General features: G+C 40.3%; 2 protein-coding genes across 3 annotated transcripts in view; both read right to left on the reverse strand.

Annotated features, from left to right (window-relative positions):
- dapp1 (dual adaptor of phosphotyrosine and 3-phosphoinositides) overlaps nt 1–4,498 on the reverse strand; it is a 30,580-nt gene extending 26,082 nt beyond the window's left edge. The window contains exon 1 of the mRNA XM_049596329.1: nt 4,346–4,498. Within this exon, the coding sequence (XP_049452286.1) occupies nt 4,346–4,404 (59 nt within the window). The 5' untranslated portion in view covers nt 4,405–4,498. The remainder of the gene's footprint in view (nt 1–4,345) is intronic.
- Nucleotides 4,499–6,803: 2,305 nt separating this feature from the next.
- The window catches only part of atp10d (ATPase phospholipid transporting 10D), a 42,690-nt gene continuing 30,263 nt past the window's right edge, over nt 6,804–19,230 (reverse strand). For both annotated transcript variants that reach the window (XM_049596235.1, XM_049596236.1), the window contains 10 exons: nt 18,950–19,076; nt 18,621–18,805; nt 17,248–17,551; nt 16,835–16,911; nt 15,055–15,180; nt 13,744–13,944; nt 13,538–13,618; nt 13,315–13,419; nt 12,055–12,242; nt 6,804–11,733 (listed from right to left, as the gene is read on the reverse strand). In XM_049596235.1, the coding sequence (XP_049452192.1) occupies nt 11,538–11,733; nt 12,055–12,242; nt 13,315–13,419; nt 13,538–13,618; nt 13,744–13,944; nt 15,055–15,180; nt 16,835–16,911; nt 17,248–17,551; nt 18,621–18,805; nt 18,950–19,076 (1,590 nt within the window). In that variant the 3' untranslated portion in view covers nt 6,804–11,537. The remainder of the gene's footprint in view (nt 11,734–12,054; nt 12,243–13,314; nt 13,420–13,537; nt 13,619–13,743; nt 13,945–15,054; nt 15,181–16,834; nt 16,912–17,247; nt 17,552–18,620; nt 18,806–18,949; nt 19,077–19,230) is intronic.

Genomic DNA, 19,230 nt, shown 5'->3' on the forward strand with positions numbered 1-19,230 from the left:
GGAGAACAAACTGCTACACAAAACAGGTGAGGTTTGCAGATAACTGAATAAGTGAACTGTTTGGACTTATTTTCCTGTTAGCGACCAAGCTAACCACTACAGTGCATTCATAGGCTACTGAATATAGAAAATAGGGGTGTACCAATCAACATAACATATCCAGTAAAATCATCAACAAAGCATTCAGCAACTCGAGCATTAAAGTTCATTGATCTTGGAAAAAGTAGTAGACAAAATAATCTTGACTCCAGGTCCACTAGCTATTTATTTCTGGAGTTCACAGTCTTTATCAGACTTCTCCCACAGTTGACAACCATGAGGTGGTCTGGAAAAAGCTTTTAATTACAGCTTGCTCAGAAATATTAATTTGTACAGAAGAATTCCACCATAATGGGATACAATTCAAACTAAATGTTGATTTATTGCCCAGCCCTGGCAGGAGATGACCTTTTCAGAGGTTTTCAGAGGAAATGGGGAAGATTTTTGTTGTTTAACAGCGCTCAGACTGAAAGACAGATGCACAGGAAACCAGGAAAGGGATGTGAAAGTTGATTATTTGCATTACAAGCTGCTGAGATTATGCAAAAAAAGGAGGTGAAAGTCTGTAAACTCTGTAAAAATATGACAGAGGATTATGGATGTTCTGTGTTTGTGCAAAGCGGAGGTAACCAATGCTAAAACAAAATTAAAAAAAGTTCACTCATCCTCATTGCATCTGTTAAATTTAAATCTAATTTAAGTGCAAGTATCATATTTCAGGACCAGGGGCAGAGCCAGATGCCATAAACATTCAGAGCTCAGCTTAAACCAGGCCCAACGTCAGGGGGGGACAAAGGGTACAGATGACTCCGGTCCAAGGCCAAGGGAAGGGGGGGGGGGCATGAAAAGGTCTATGGTTGACTTTAAATTGAATCAAGTACAATTTACTGCCTGACTTAAATCACTGACAATACAAGTTAGCCTATATGTATTTACATGATAAATGCATTTATTTATCATTTATTTACATGCAGGCCCGCCCCTCCCTAAACGCAGAACATGCACTGTGTGTAGGGCCTCATCTTCCATGGGGGGCCACATTTTGCGCGAGGGGATGCATTTGCGCATAATGCACAATGGATGCGCACATGTGCTACCATGAGGCGCGCGTAGAGTCAGCGCGAGGAAGGAGAGAAGAGACCTGCGTTGCTGCAATGATTGACAGCACTCGACATCTGAACAATCAGAGGTGTGCGCCGGCAGGCACTTGCAGAGCTGCAGCAGGTGAAGAGTTGTCGACATGTCGTCCAAAAGAGCCTCAGGAGTATGTGCGGGGACGGGAGGGCGGGCTCCACGGAGGGGGAGACCCGAGCCTCGGGGGTATGTGCGGGGCCGGGAGGTCGGATGCTCCCAGAGAGGGGAGAGGGAGAAATATAGCTAAATAAGATGAAAATAGAAAAGAATGTCTCTGTATTTTATTTCTGTTTTCAGTGTTTAATTAAGGTGGGAGAGGCGGAGGGCTGAGGGAGATCGGACGCCTCCAGAGAGGGGAGAGGGAGAAATATAACAAAATAAGATTAAATAGGAAAAACCTGTCTCCTTCTTTTATTTTATTTTCAGTGTTTAATCAAGGGTGGGGGATTGAGGTGGTGGAAGTTACTTTCTTTTGATGAGTAATTGATGGCTATTTGTGACTCAGATTTGTTTATTTATTTATTTCAGTTTGAAGTTATTTTTATTTAATATTTATTTATTTATTTCAGGTTGAATTTTTTATTTTATTTGACTCATACAGCCAAACTACTGTATCTACAGTATATTTGTTATTGCCAGTAAAGGTTGTCAAGTTAAATGGCAAGTTGTTGTATGGTCATTTTGTACCTATGATACATTTGGGATGGGGGCCTCCAAATAAAATTTCGCTTAGGGCCCCAATTTGGTCAGGGGCAGCCCTGTTTACATGACAAATAAATGCATTTGTATCATTAAAACCCACATCTCAACATGCCTTCTGATCTCCCATCCCCTGCAGGTATTGTGAAATGGTACAGTCCATCTGACAGCAGGGGTCAGATGCATGATGAGCAGAACTCATAAGCGCTGCTAATGTAAACATGTGAGGCGGACCTCTGCCCGATTAGCTAAATCAGAATGCCTCACCAAAAATCAGAGACTGCTAAAAGAAAAGTCAGGGTAGGTGAGGGGTGAGGCAGACTCATTGAAGACCCAGTGAAGACTGGTGTCATATTAAACTACAGGACCTAGGGCATCCATTGGTACCAACCACTTTATGTTATCTTATCGGGAAGGGGGCCAAATAACGCTCCAAACTTATGCTAAATTTTGGCAAGGGAAAAGGGAGCATTGTTGTTTTTCAAAATTATTTCTGCATACTGAAGTTTATAAACAGTCTTGCAATTACATAAATTGGGTATGACTGGAAAACCGAGAGCTGACAGCTATATACTGCTTACACCAGGGGTGTCCAAAATTTTTTGAATGGGGGCCAGATAAAACAACGTGAAAACACCTGGGGGCCAACTGATTCTCGCATCAAAGTATGATAAATGCAACCATTTTTATCTTTTAATGAACTATTACTACTTGATGCCTGTCTACAATGTAGTGTGTGATAGTCCTGTCATTGTGAGTTGAGGGGTAAAAATGCGAAGTGATCTTGCTTGATTAACCATTACTGTGTAAAGGGCCACATATGGTATATTTTGAAAGTCAAGCCGAGGGCCAATTAAAATTGGTCTGTGGGCCACAATTGGCCCCCGGGCCAGACTTTGGACATACCTGCTTTACACTATTTCACTTCTGCACACAATTTGACAGATGTCTGATAAAAGTAGCATCTTTCAGTCAAGATTTGATCTTAGGATTTAATGCCTTCTAGTCATTTCTTCAGCTTGATTTAAACTTTCTCTACTCCTTCACAGGAGGGCATTTTTGGCAATAAATAAAAAATAAAAATACATGTGGAAATATGATTAACTGGATGATGATTTCAGGACCCCCCTGCCCATATTTCCTAACAGCTGGCCCCACCTAATTTTAGTGATCGTGAAGTCTCTTCTGTAGTCGAGTTATCATTATATTTTGCCATTATATTATATTATGAGAATAAAGTCATAATCTACAAGAATAAAGTCCTAAATACACAAGAATAAAGTTGTATTCTACGAGAATAAAGTCCTAAATATACAAGAATAAAGTTGTAAATCTGTGAGAATAAAGTCATAAACTATGACAAAAAAGGCATAATATTACGAGAATAAAGTCCTAAATACACAAGAATAAAGTTGTAAATCTATGAGAATAAAGTCATAAACTATGACAAAAAAGGCATAATATTACGAGAATAAAGTTCTAATTATACAAGAATAAAGTTGTAAATCTAAGCCTTGCCTAGTAATATAATGCATTACCAACAAGATTTCAAGTCATACTATTAGATTTACAATGTCAAGTAATATGTTACCACCCGAAGACTGGGTGACTTTTCTTCATCTAAAATAACAAGTCTAGTTTTGTAATATTTCGACTTTTTGTTTTTGTAAATATATGACTCTATTCTTGTTACATTATGACTATTTTCGTAGATTTATGACTTTATTATCGTAATATTTTGACTTTTTTCCTCCTAGATTAATGACTTTATTCTGGAAATCTAAGTTATTGTTTTTGTCTTTTTTAACATGACCCTAATCCTCCCTCTTACACTTCTCAGCTGAGCTGTTGTATTAGATCACAATAGATTTCACACGAGTACATGATTAAGCTGTCACTGGGTGTACAGCAAACATTAGTTTGATTCTACTTTACCTTCCCATTTGCAAATCATGTTTCAGAAGTGTAACAGCTGCACACTGAACCAGTTCAACATTCTTTCTGACCAGGAACTTCTGTGTTATGAAAACGTTACTGTGACAGATAATTACTTGACATAAGTTAAAACAATTTCCTGTTTTGTTTTGTTTTCTCTAGTAAATGATATGTTTATAGTCCTCTATATAGACCATACAAAATGCAAACAGTACAATGATTTTAAAAGGCTACTAATCTATGCAAAGTAGTCGCGCGCCGTAGGAAAAAAAAAATCGAGAAGTGGTAAGAATCTGTCAGGGTGATGGCAGGGAGTCACATTCCGTCCAAACAGCCTACTGTTTAGTGACTTAGCCTACATCTGCTACAGAGTGAACAGATAACACTTTAAATTGCGTTTTTATACGGACTCTGGCTCAGTTTGATAATTGAGGCTCGTGCCTCGTCTCCTTCTGGCAGCGTGTCGTTCTCTAACAGGTAAAGAGGACAGTAGAAAGCTTTAAGTTCCATCAACATTAAACTTCCCAGACGGTCTTACCCCAGAGACTCCAACTCGTCGCTCATGTCCTCGGTGGATGCATCACTGTAGAAACTCATCTCTCCACCAGGATTCAGTGTGGCAGTGAGGAAGTCCTCTGAAAGCGCAGACTGAAGTGAAAGCTGTCACTTTTAGTCAGACACGCCTTAAGAGGAAACAGGCTTTACTGAGTCTCTGTTAGTAATGCTGCTGTGCAGGGGTGGAATGTAAATAAGTGCATTTACTCCTGTAGGCTACTTTTAATTAAGTACAGTTTGAGGTAACTGTAATTTCCATTTTATGCTGCTGTATGCATACACTCCACTTCATTGTAGAGGAAAATATCCTCCAGTTTATTTATCTTTAAAGCTTTAGTTATTAGTTACTACTTAAAAGAAACATAATTTTATCATAGGTTATGTCAGCCAGCCATATAAAGAGCAATTAAAATGAGCTCCACGTTTACCAGCTGCAGCATTTAAATGGTGTACATATGAATGAGTCAATAATTATAGTCCAGTAATATAATATGATTCTGAAAAGGACCATTCTGCATAATGAGTATTTTTATTTTTAATAATAGGGCAGCAGTAGCTCAGTCCATAGGAACCAAAGGGTTGCCATTTCAAGTCCCCATACCTCAACTGAAGAGGTATGGGGACTTGAAATGGCAACCAAACCTCTTCAGATGAGGTATGGGGACTTGGTTGCCATTTCAAGTCCCCATACCTCATCTGAAGAGGTGCCGGTTAATTTCCTGTGCACTGCCAAGGTGCCCTTGAGCAAGGCACTGAACCCCCACTTGCTCAGTGTGTCTGTCCAAGCCAATGTAAAGAGGCTAAAACTGGTGTGATGTGATAGTAGTTCTTGCTTCTGGTTTAAAGTCTTGTGGCTGAGTTCTGTACAATCTGTAGTCATTGCAAGGTTTTTTGATTAACACAGGAATGGAGGCTGTTGCACTAATCAAGGAGTGGAGAGATAAAAGTATTACAACAGTTTCTGTATCTCTAAAAGTTAAAACACATCTTGTTTTAGCAGTATTTATATGGTAATAAAAACATGATTGGTCAAGCTTAGTGTTATGTTGTTCAAAACATAAAATACTATGTAACATGACACCAAGATTTCTTGCAACAGGCTTTATGTGTTGTGACAGGTAACCACTAGATGGCAGTATTTATTTTGTGATATGCTGTGACCAAATGACAAGAATCGAGCTGCAGAAAATTTTCGACATCCAGTTTTTAAAATCATACTAGTCCATACCCATTGAGTACAGCATACCATACCATGACTTAGTCATACCAAAAATTAGAAAACACCACCAACACTGGTCCACAGGGGGAGCCACAGCGATCGGTCGCATTTTAGCCATTTTGAAGCATTTTTCTGTTGTTATAGCGCCACCCAGTTGCCAATTAGAGTTAAATTTCTCCAGTCACCTTGAGGCGTCCTGTTCTACATATCTACCAAGTTTAGTAAAAATCCATATGGCAGTTAGGCCTAGATAAGAAATGAGCTCTCTAGCGCCCCCATTTTGTTTGATGGGGTCAATAATGGAGGGGTCCCCTAAGATTATGTGTGGTCATATGCCTACAAAGTTGCGTGGTGATGGGTGAAACCCTTGAGATGTTATACACCTTTATGTGATGAGCCACACCCTCCGCAATATTCATTGTCTTATAGAAGCTCAGTTTTAGTAAGTTTTCCAACTTTTGCCAAGAGGGAACTTTAGATATTGGTCCCTAGATTATGTTCACCCAGTTTCATGCAGATCGCTCAAACTTCCTAGGAAGAGATCCATTTGAAGTGTTTTTCAAAAAATTCAAAATGGTGGAAAAACTATATAAGCGGAAGTTATGGGTTCTTGAGGCAAATGTGTTCCTCATGAGGAGAGGCATCTCTGTGCAAAGTTTCATGTCTCTACGACATACGGGCGTGAGATATGCCCATTCAAAGTTTGACATTTCAATGGGTTGCTATAGCGCCCCCCTTTGGCCAATTGATGTAATATTGCTTCATTGGCATCCTCCCATGACCCTCTACCACTGTGCCAAATTTCACATGGATTGATCAAGTCAGTGAGGAGAAAAACGTGGAACAGACACACACACACCGAGTTTTCGTCATTATATAGTAAGATAGGAAGATAGACAGTCCTGTAGAGAGCTCAGCATGCTAAGGTACTGCAGAAGGAAGCACGTTATGTATGTAAAAACCAGTTTTGAACAAATTTCATAAATGTATCATACAATTTACAATTAATAATCGAAGGGAGTTGTGATGGGTGCTGTCTGTATTGTCCAATGTGGTAAATACTCCAGCAGACTCTTTTCAAGTTTTTGTACATTTTATTTCTCAACATGAAGGTCATTTCTGTAAATGTGTTTCTTACAGCTAGCTATGATGGCTGGCTGTAAGAGATCTGTATTTACAGATCTTAGGTCATTTCAGTGAACACTGCACAGACTATGCAAGATCTGAACAACTATCTGTTTATTGCATCGTCTCAAACAGTACAGACAGTCATTGGAAGTTTGTATCATACATTCAAAAAAACAACAGACTTATTACACAATATACAAAAACTCATCAGTAACTGCACTTTGGTCTTAAGGCTTTTTAAGAAAGTCTGACATGTGAAAGTATTGCATCAAATGTAAGGCTTCGTGCTATCACCTGCTTTACTGCTACCAACGTGCAGACGTGCATAGAAGCAGTAAGGTCACTTCACTTTAAACCTGACTGGCAAAAACAGTGTTCATATGATGGGCTGCACCAACAACCACTACATCACACTGAGTTCCTTCTTGATATCGTTAGGGAGGGTGATTTTTGTTATTATGGTATTTACATCAAAATGAGTCTTTACAGCATTTCATTCAAATCCACATCAAACTTCTCTTATCTCACAGGGCTGTCTATTATTACCAAGAGGGTGTAAGTACAGAGGGTGCGGTTTCCTGTACCGATTTTAAGGCCCTCTGAAGCAAATGTGTGATATTGGGCTACATAATTAAAAAGGACTTGACTTGAATCATGAACATAAACATGTATTTGTTGTCTAAACAGTAGCGTCCAGGGACAGATGTGGTACAGGTAGGGCTGTACTAAACAGTTCGAAGCTTTATTTAGAATGTTGACATGCAAATGTTTTTTCAGGGTTTCTTTGCATTTCTATTCATCTGTCTAAACCTGGTAATTCTACACAGTTGCAGATGAAGATTAGGCACCACTAATATTATTATCAAGTATTGAACTAGATGAAATTATTGGAAATGTTTGGATCATGAGTCAGAAACAATCCTACACAGCCACCACTGGAATCTAATTCTACAGAGTGTTGTCCAGGTCCAAAAGTCAAAATGTACTGAAAAGGGACAGATATAGCAATTTCCAAAATTCACTGATGTTTTTATCGAAAAAAACATTTTGCTTCAATCCACATTTGTTGTGGTTCAGCCTTTTGAAAACAACGCTTTCACTGCAGTCAAAACACTCACACACAAAGGGAGGGACACACCTGTATTAACAGTGCAGCCTAACAGCACAATAAATTACAGTCATTCATTAAAGACATTTGATTTGATAAAAAAAAAAAAGGACAAACTTATTTGACGGGATTAATTACTTTTTTCAAACTGGGGGTTTTTCTTTGAGAATTTTTTGAATGATGAAGACGTTATAAAATGTGACGACAGACATTTGAAGCATCTTTCAAGAACCTCAATAGAAGCTTTGAATGTAAAACTAGAATTCAGCACAGTTTTCAAGGTGGGCACCCAAGATTAGTGTCACCAATCTGACCAGATGTCCCCCCCTCAGTTCCTGAGATGTGACACTGAGAAATTGCCAGCTAAGTGTTTTTGCAGAACATTGTGATGTCACAGTGATGTTGACCTTTGACACTGTGAAATTTTGTCTTAATTAGTATGAGTTCCTGCATTATGGCCATAAACATGTTGTGTGAAGCCATATTGAATTCAGTGAATTCATCCCTGAAGTGGGTGTTTGTGCCAAATTTTGAAAAATTCTCTACAGGTGTTCTTAAGATATTGCGTTCATAAGAATGAGATGAGTGCAAGGTCACAGTGACCTTGACTTTTGACCACCAAAAGTGAAGGGTCATGCAGCAATGGACTACAGGCTGGAATTGAATCTGCAGCCGCTGCGCAAGAGCACTGCCTTCACATGTGGGACGCCTGCTGTACATACCAAGAGGACATTTGTGCCAAAGCTGAAGAAATTCCCCCGAGGATGGATGGACAGATGTATGTTAGGACAGACAGACAACCCAAAAACATGAAGCCTTCGGCTGCAGCTGTTGCCAGTGCGGAGGCAAAAACAAGATATTCAGCAGAGCCCTAGTTTAAGGCGATAAAGATAATAAAGTCAGCGTGCCTTTTCCACTACAGCAGATAAAGTGCTTCACAATTTCCTCTTCTTTACAGACTCTCTCACACACAATGATGGCAGTGGACCTACCATGCTAGGCGTTGCCATTAAACACCAAACTGACACTTGAGAGTCATACCAGTGGTTCTGCATTAGTCCAAGTCAGTCTTAATCATTCTGATTTTTTCCCCAAGCATCCATCAGTTCCCACTCCTTTTTATACAACATAAACATCAACTGGCAGATGTTTCTGTGCTGCAATCCATCACAGTCCACATCAAGTCTCAATTCATTGTTGCACAATCAGTAATGATTTTCAAATTAATCAGTGCTTAAACTGCATTACTATGTTAGGGTAATGTAAGCTAATCTTCACTGTGACGGACTGCACAACTCCAACTGATTTTTATACTTTACAGGATTAAATGGAAACCCATTAACAATAGCACCAATAACTCCAACAATGTAAAACTGTACAGGATACATTTGAAAACAGTGTGTGAAAATATAAAGTAAACATGATTTGTAGTCACAGAGGTATGATGTGCAAACACAGCATCACTGAGCCTTCCTCTTAAATCATCAATCACTGTGCATTTGATGCATTTGTTGCAGCCTCGTGAAATTTAAAACATAGCAAAGAAAAGAAGAAACCAATCTTTAATTTGATTTGATTTAGTCATGGATTAAAATATGAATACTACAAAAAACAATCACCTTTACATCTTGATTGAACGTGATCTATGTTTAATCCTTGTTGGTGCAGCTGGTGCAAAGTCTCTATCCCATGATGTAGAACCGTCATGTCCTCCATGTTTAGATAGAAACTTACTGAAGGGAATCTGAATACAGCAACACGAGAACTGCAAATAAATAAACACAATTTGTTGGGCTTCATCCACACTGCAATGTTTCTTTCAGTTGAGTAAAGCAGCATGTTTGATGTTAACACAGTAGATGCAGTAGTAACCTGTTTCTGCTCATGGATCAACCATTTGGTGAGGACCAAACCAGAGCGACAATAAGACTGAAGATTAGACTTACATTCATCAGGTGGACACAAACACCACTCTAATGGGATGCTAATGCTGCTCTGTGAATCCTTGTTGTGTAAGTAGTTGTTTGTTAAAGGAATACTTCACCTCCAAAATGAGCATGTGTACTTCAATTACTCACCCTGTTTTGTTGAATTTTTGAAGAAAACCTTTTTTCTGGCATGCCTCCACTGTGAATGGAGAATCAAAAAAAGACAAGCGTTCTTCATGAATTGAAGTAAACTGCATTTAACAACAGCAAAACTACACCAAAACAGCTCGTTACAAACTCCTGCATAACTCGTGCAGTATAATCCAAGTCTCATTTATCCAGTCATATATCCACTCAGTACTTCCCAAACACAAAATTCCTATTTAAAACTGAACTACAAGGGAAACTTACCTATGCTCCCTTCAAAGCCAGACTCCACTAACAAAAACAGTAATTTTACCTCGCTGAACACAGGAGCTGCTGCTCTACCGCTGCCTCAGTCAGTCACTTTGTTTTTTGTCACTGTGTGACTTTGGTGTCTTTAATGATTAGTTTGTATTCACCAAAGTCACACAGTAACATAAACTAACTGATTGAGGCAGTTGTAGACACAGTTCTCATGTTCAGCATGGTAAAATTACTGTTTTTGTTAATGGAGTATGGCACTGAAGAGAGCATACATAAGTTTTACTATCAGTTCAGGATGTGTTTGAAAAGTACTAACCATATAGCGGGATGAAGCAGACTTGCATTATACTGTATGAGTTTTGGGAGAGTTTGGAAACAGATGTTTTGATATGGCTTTGCTGTTGTTAAATGCAGACCCGGTTTACTTAATTCATGAAGAATGTTTGCCTTTTTTGGTTTTATCCATGGAGGCATGCAAGAAAAACAAAGCTTTCTTCACAAATCCAATGTTACACACACAGTGAGTAACTGATATACAAATGGTCATTTTGCAGTTGCAATATCACTTCAACATGTCAGCTGTGTTTCTGGCTCTGCTGCCTTTCAAAAAATAAATAAATACACATAAATCATTTGTTACAGCTGTGATGCATAACTCACATTACAACTGTGTGCTCCTCTGAAAGTTAACCAACGAAACTGCGGTTTGACCAGTTTCATCTAACATGCATGTAGTGAGCACTACAATATCATGATGAATATAAAACAAACAACAAACCCTAGGAAATAAAATCTAATTTGGTCTCTTTGCCCTGCAGTGTGAATGCAGCCTATCAGTCCAGTGTTAACTGTAGTGCACACTGATGACCAGTAGAGACTGCTGTCATTCCTTCATGATGGATGTCAGCGGATTAATAAGCTGATGATTTCCTGGTGTTTGAATGATGCATACAGCTCCTAGAAATATTAATGTCTCTGCATATTTGACATGATGGTCATGTTTCACAGCTTCTGTTCCTGTAAAAGTTTGATGAGATATTAAACAGATACTCATCATTCTGATTCACTCAGTGAGAAGAACATGCCGTATCAAAACATGCTTTTGCTTACAGTGAATCAGTCTCTTTGGCTGATGATATGTAGCAAAATGAGCAGTCTTTCAGCAGAGCAGTGGAGTAGTGCAACATCCATACATGGCCTTTTCCAGCACCACCGATTTGAATCCAGCATGTCAACATCAACAGTCTTAGAACTGTCAGGCCATTGTTTCCCTGGCCACGTCACGAGTCTGACTGCTCCAGGGCTATGCAGCACTTTGCCTATGTATGTGTGTGTGTGTGTGTGTGTGTGTGTGTGTGTGTGTGTGTGTGTGTGTAGAGGAAGGTCAGGACACCACTGAGGCTGTGCTGGGCTCCAGGCCGGGGTTGTCAGCACACACAGGCAGCCTGTTGACTCTAGACTGGCTCAGGTTCCAGCGCTGCATTCTCTTGCGGTACTTCTCTGAATCTGCTTTGTCCATGTGAGCCGACTTCAGAACAGCAGAGGGGTGTAAGGAGTTGTACAGAGCTTGAAACAACAGCCTGCAGAGGAGAACACACAGGAAGACAGTGTGATGGATCAGGAAATGATGACCTCAGGGAGAGTGGCACGTTCAACAACCCACAGAAAACTACTTGGTTTCTTACACTGGATATTTTCACTTGACTGAGAATTTGGCACCAGAAGTAAAAAAGCTTTTATGTATTATTGTGGATTGCACTTGGAATAAAAGCTGAAATTTGTAAAGTTAATGCAATGCAGTTAAAGAAAAGTATATATTTCTAGCCACTAGCGATCTTTTTGCAGTTTCAGTGAAGACAGAGTTCCTTGTGATGGCGGGTGACAAATCTTATTTTGTGTACCTGGGTAACAGAGCCATCACTGTAGTGAGAGCACACACGATGTAGAAAAGAGGCTGGGACATCTCGAGTGTTTCCACCCCCAAAGGGTTGGTGGGGGGGCTGCAGGTCACACAGAACACACTGAAGAGCAGCACGAAGCCAAAGTAGGCAACACCACTAAGCACCAACACCAGCATATGAATCCACGTCTGCAAAACAACACAGAGGTTTAGAGACTCCATAACATACCTGGAGACACAGTCTGAAAGGAATACTTCACCCCCCAAATGACCATTTGTGGCCATCAGTTACTCACCTTACATGAAGAAAACTTTGTTTTTCTCACATGCCTCCACAGTGAATGAAGAATCCAAAAATGGGGAAAATTCTTGATGAATTGAAGTCAACAGCAAAACTATATCAAAACATCTGTTTACAAACTCTCACACAACTCATGCAGTATAATACAAGTCTCATTTATCCAGTCATTTGCTCAGTTTTTCCAAACACATGGATTTTCACTAAAACCTTCTTATTTAAAACTGAACTGGAAGTTAAACTAAACTGTGCCCCCTTAAAAGCCAGACTCCATTGACAAAAACAGTAATTTTACCTCACTGAATACAGGAGCTGCTGCTCTACTGCTGCGTCTATCTGTAGTTTGTTTGCATTGTTATGGACTTACGTGAATCCAAACTAACCCTTTAAGATACCAAAGTCATAAATTAAAACAAAGAAAACAAATACTTGAGGCAGCGGTGGAGCAGCAGCTCCTGTGTTCAGTGAGGTAAAATTACCACTACTGTCAATGGAGTCTGACTTTGAAGAGGGCGTACATAAGTTCAGTTCTCCGTCAGGAAGAACTGTCTTTTTTGGAAGTACTGAGCATATGACTGGATAAATGAGACTTGGATTATACTAGATGAGCTGTGTGAGAGTTTGTTAATAGATGTTTTGATATAGTTTTGCTGTTGTTAAACATGGACCCCAGTGATTTCAATTCATCAAGATTTTTTTGGATTCTTCGTTCACCGTGGAAACATGGGAGAAATAGAAATTTCTTAACAAATTCAATGTAACTTGGGGTGAGTAACTGATATACACATCATCACATGGGGGTGAAGTATTCCTTTAATGTCAGTTATTCTCTGGACTCTGATCACATTTTTGCACACAACGAACTTCAATTCTTTGGCATAACACAGGCCACATAGTTAATTATTCCAGTGGCAAAAATATGGAGAAAAATTTAACAGATTTTATTATGGCAGTGTGTCTGACCAGAGTGTGACTCTCGATGACCTGGTGCAGCAGGATGATGAGGAGAGCTGAGGCATTGATCGGCGAGCCAAAGGACAGCTCACTGATGCTGGATCCTGCGAATGCCTGAGAAAAACATCACAAAACGAGACCAGGACTGTTTAAGCAGGGTTTATTACTGACTGTCAGTGGGAGGGTTATAATAGGGAGCTATTTGACAGAACAGAAGGATCTGCGTACTCACAAAGTAAGGCACGAAGAAGCAGACGAGGCTTTGGTAGAATGCATCCAGGATTGTGATCCAGAAGATGTAGGGAGCATAGACCTGCAGAGACACAGGATTCACTTGTTAGTCCTCCTAAACACAGCGTCAACACGCGTGACAGCAGTCAGACTTTAGTATCACTGACTCTATGCTCTGTGTGTGTGTGTGTGTGTGTGTGCAGTCACCTTAGAGCTCTGGGAAGCCTGGTAGAGCTCAGGCAGCTCCATCAGAGTGTCTACTGGCGTGTCCTGGTCCAGGACGCCATAGATGAGAGGAGGAACAGAGGTGAAGAGCAGGTTGAAGAGGATGAGCACCCAGGCGTTGGTCATGACGCTCCCAGAGAAACCACAGAAGAACTGATACCAGAACAGCAGATTCACATACATCTGTAGACACAGACAGACACACAGACAGCAGTGAGGATTCTCCTAACATCTGGACTGGTTGTTTTCTGTTTGTTTTTCTTAATTGCAGGGACTACAGAGGAGCTAGTTGCTAAATTTGTCATAAAGATTTGCTTAAGATGAATATTTCTTGTGCTTTTCTGTACTGGAGACCTAAGGTGACTGTCTTAAACCTAAAGTAGTTAATACTGATGGAAATGGAACATTTCCTACTGCTGCAGCTTCACATTAAAAACATTTAACTGGCAAAACCGATGTTGACTTTTATTATGTGCATTGAGCACTTCTTATTTGCTGCTACTGTTTATCAAAAAATGTGTCTACAAAACAAGACAACAGTCATTTTCAGCATTTGTTGACAGATAGTCTTCATCCATATCTTGCCTAAAAACACATATCACATGACCATTCACGTATACTGGGCATGTGTGGGCCCATGTAAACAGGAAGTAGGTTATCTGCTCTGTGGTTGGTTGCTTAGTTACACATAATATTACGGAAATGGCGGAAAAAAAGAGCAAATGGTCTGACAACTTTTACTGAAAGTATTCTTGAGTAGAAGGTGATCAAGGAGATGGAGAACAGATTAGAAGTCTTGCAAAGCAAATATGGCAACATCTTAGAGTGGCACCAGCCGGGAGCATTGTCAATTGCAAAAGGAGTACCCACACGAAAAGGATAAAATCATAAAAGGTATGACGACCTAGCTATAATGTTTTGACTTGACAAACTATGAGTAATAAGACCCAACTGAGAAGCTATCTGGGGTGTCATCGTTTTCTGTTTGTCCGGACTAAAACGTAACCGCAGAGTTTTCAAACCAAAATGAGATCAGCAGTGTTTTCAAAGCTCTTCCAAAACACCAGAGTAGAGAGGACGCAATTCTGGCTTGGCTTCTTATTAAGGTGACAATACTTTTTATTGTTGCTCCCAGAACTCTGAGACCTGCAGTATTAAACTACATTTGCTGTTACCATTAGTAACAACAGGCGTTGCCAAATCAACCAGGAGTGAAACCTCTGAGACTGCTACTTCAGCACTTTATAAACATTTTAAATATACAGACAATAAGTAGAGTCAGTTAACTCTTACCACATTCTTGTAGATGAAGTAGAGGATCATGTTTGCAAGACGAGAGTAACACCAGTGGCCATGGACCAGCAGCAGTCTACTGAGGTGTTTAAACCTGGAGATCGCAAAGTCACTGGACATCACAGCCTGGGACCGGAACAAATAATAATAAAAAGACAAATATATTATTTACTGTCTGTCAGTTTTGCATAATTTGCAGCTTACAAACTAGGCATGAGTTCTTGTTCTGTCTCCACTGTGGAGACTGAATAAGATAAGGTGTCCTAACAAAAACAACCTTCATGTATGCATGTATGTTATTTTGCAGCCTGGTCTCATAGAAATATGTGAAATCGACACAAACCCTTACATGGTGATGGGCACAAAATGTGTTAAAATTGCGTGCTTTCAACAAATAAACACTGCCAATGCAACGTCAGAGAGGATCTTTTGTTGCAGTGGACACACAAATTAGGTATAAACAGTGAGAAAGTCTGCGTAGGACAGGTGGGAGGGGTGGTGGATGGGTCAAACAAAAATGGACTTACCAGGAGACTGCTATTCATGTCCCGTGTAAAGAATTTACAAAGTAAGTATATTTTTGTGTTTCGTATGTAGTTATTTTCACTGAAGCCACAATCTTTTCCTAAACTTAAGTATGTTTTGTTGTCTATACCTAACCAAGTGTTTGTATGCTTCCACATCAGTGACAACCATGGCTGAAGGCAGTGTGTTTTCGGGTTGTCAATCCATCCGTCAGTCCCACTTTCATGAATGCCTTATCTTAAAAACGCCTTAAGGGAATTTCTTTAAATGTACCACGTGGACTCAATGATGAACTGATTAGATACTGGTGGCCATGGGTCAAAGGTAAAGGTCACATCATCTGTCTCATTCTCCTGAATGTGATATCTTATGATGAGGTCAATGTGACCCCTGTCTTTCGCATTCTTATGAACGCGGTATCTCAGGAATACCTTGAGGGAATTTCAAATTTGGCACAAATGTCCACCTGGACTAACAATGAACTTGTTAGAATTTGGTAGTCAAAGGTCAAGGTCACTGTGACCTCACAAAACATGTTTTTGTCCATACTTCAAGAACTCATACTCTAATTATGAAAATTTAACATAAATTTCCAATCAGATAAAATTATGTGTCTTTATGTCCAAAGGGTCAAAGTTCAACTTCAATGTGACATCATAAAGTTCTGCAAAAACATTTTTCTGGCCAATACTCAACTTCATAACTCAGGAACAGAAGAGGAGACCTCATAAAACATGTTTTTGACCATAACTCAAGAATCCTTATTAATTATGTAAAGTTTTACACAAATGTCTAATCAGATATGATGATGGCCATCGATTAATGTCATATCTCAGGAACAGAAGGGGAGACATTTGCTCAGATACTAAATTGGTGACACTCACATTGGGTGCCCTCCTTGAAACTGAGCTGATTGTATAGATCTTCTGTGCTGCCGGGGGAAGATGTGTGTGATGCATCATGGATATGGATGCATACTGAGGGTGCAACTTGGAGGGTTTGCAGAGGCATACAATCACAAGACAATGAATTCTGGTTATTTTCCTAACCCTAACCCAACGTTAACCACATTAATGACGTGTTTCAAACTGCGACTGTTTGTAGTAGACTTTGCATTGGCATTGTTTTCATGTTGCCAGCACATAATTCTAACACTTTTCATATTTTACATGTATGTGTTTCATTTCACGTAGTTCTGTGAGACTGTGTTAAATATTGGTAGGTGTGGTGTCAAGATAAATCTAATGGTGATTACCTGCATGCCCTCCTGACCAGATATCCCGATGCCCACATCAGCCACCTGAATCATGCTCACATCATTGGCTCCATCACCTAAATGAACAAAACAACTTGTCATTGTCCTCTATGTTTCGGTATGTACAAAGCACATCACATAATAAAGGAGTTCATCCATATCGTCCACCCCATACATGTCTTTTTTCTTTTCTTGTCCTTCAGTTATTAGAAGGTCAATATAATAAAGTGAACAATAACTGTTCGCTCTATGTAATCCAACTCAGGCTTAGACCTCAAGGTTACTTTAAGGACATAAATGAGATTACATGATAACAAAAATAAAGGACAAAAAGATACACTTAAAATAACGGCTTGTTGACAAGGGACATATGTAAAATTTCCCAGCAGTTTTGCTGCGGTCTGAGTCCTTACCCACAGCCAGGGTCATGACGCCAAGCTGGTCCCGGATCAGCCTGACCACCTGGCTCTTCTGCAGCGGAGTGGACCTGCAGCAGATGACTGCCTTGCATCTACAGCTCAGCTCCAGGAAGTCGCTCTTCAGCTCCTCCTGCAGGGCCCAGTCCAGCGTCCGGCCATCTATAACTAGGATGAAGCCTCCCACACTGCTGGAGGAGGATTCCCCATGAGGATTCCCTGCTGCAGTCAGTTCAGTCAAACTGTTCTCACCCCGCTGCACTTCCAGTTTGAGCTCCTCAAGTATAGCTGCACACGCATCCTGATGAGTGAAAAAGATCCATAAGTACTGTCCGTAAGAGTTACAGTGCATTTAGTCATTGATTTATCACAATTATACGTTTGTTTTTTGTTTGTTTTTACAGTTTTATCCTTAAAGCAGCTAGGCCTGAAGATAGCTATAGCTGTGGTAAGTGTTTTGGAAAAGTTGTGGGTAAATTGCGATACATTTGGTATAGATACACATAGCCCCGGGAGGTTGAGTCCTCATTATTTTACAGACCCCTGACCAGTGTTTGACTCACACCATGGCTTTCAGGGGTGCCTTTTTTTGAAGGTACTTGTTTTAACTCACACCATGATCTTCATTCTAAACCTAACCAAGTAGTTATGTTGCCTAAATCTAAAGTAGATGAAACCTAGGCTTCCTGACAGCATGGAAGGTTATTTTGAAAAGACCCTATGCATGTAAGAAGTGGAAATTGACACGCCACCTCTGTGCATCCAAACCTAACGCTAATGAAGTACCTGAACTGTCTTGGTTTGAAGCTTAGAGCAAAGCTGCCATATTGGACGAGTTTGGAGCGAGAACATGTCAGTACAATACACATGCATCTGCTCACATACAAAAATATACTACCAATAAATTTCATTTCTGTATAAAACATTCAGAACACTGATATAGCAGCAAACCACTATTTGCTATGTAAAGATATAGCAGAGTACTGGCAGAGAGCCACGGGAGGTTTTGGTGCCTCCTTCACAGCTGGAAATGCAGCCATGAAGGAGTAGTCTGCAGCTTGGGAAGTGTCTTGCCTAGATGTCACACCATCCACCATGCCCCCCACCTCTGGATGACAAAGTCAGCTCATACACTATGTCACTTTAGAAATGTTGATATGTATGAAAGGTACAAATATATTGCATCTTGTGATTTGCAGAGGATGACAATAAACCAAATAAACACTAGCCAGGGATCTGGATAAATAACCTGAGAGGACGAGAGGTAAAAAGACAAAGCAAGAAAAAAACAACATAAGATACAATGAAGATAAACATTTCAACTCTTCCAAATGGCCCTACAACAGTGCTACAATCTCTCAGTCACTGACCTTGCTTCCACAGTTGGCTGTCAGCAGCTGATCATCTGGACAAAGCAGTTTGCAGGCATAGGCGATGTTGATGGCCGTCTCTTTTTTGTCTCCTGTGAGGATCCATACTTTGATGCCAGCCTTCTGAAGAGCTTCAATGGTCTCTGGGACCTCCTCCTGCAGTCTGTCTACAATCCCTGTGGTGCCTGAACGAACACACACACACACACACACACACACACACATACACACACACACACACACACACACACACACATATACAGAGACAAAGCACTTTGAGCACTGCTGTTCCCATCTCTGATGTCAGCTGCAGTGAGAAGCTGTCCTACCCAGCAGGGTGAGGTTGGTCTCCAGTCTCTCAGCTGACTCCAACAGCAGCTCTTCTCTGTTCTCTATGCTGCTCTCTGCCAGCAGCTGTCTCTTCAGCCACACCTCATACTCCTCCTCCTCCAGAACCTGCTCCACACACAGAACACACAGTCACTGAGGAACACAGGAATCGGGACACCCTAACCCTAGGCATGAATGCACAAAATGAAGGGGTAAATGGTAGGGGCAAAGGCAGAGGTGTAGTGGAGGGTATATGCAGGTACTTTTTCTGGCTGTTTAC

The sequence above is a fragment of the Epinephelus fuscoguttatus genome, linkage group LG14 (genome assembly GCF_011397635.1).
Source record: "Epinephelus fuscoguttatus linkage group LG14, E.fuscoguttatus.final_Chr_v1".
NCBI lineage: Eukaryota > Metazoa > Chordata > Actinopteri > Perciformes > Serranidae > Epinephelus > Epinephelus fuscoguttatus.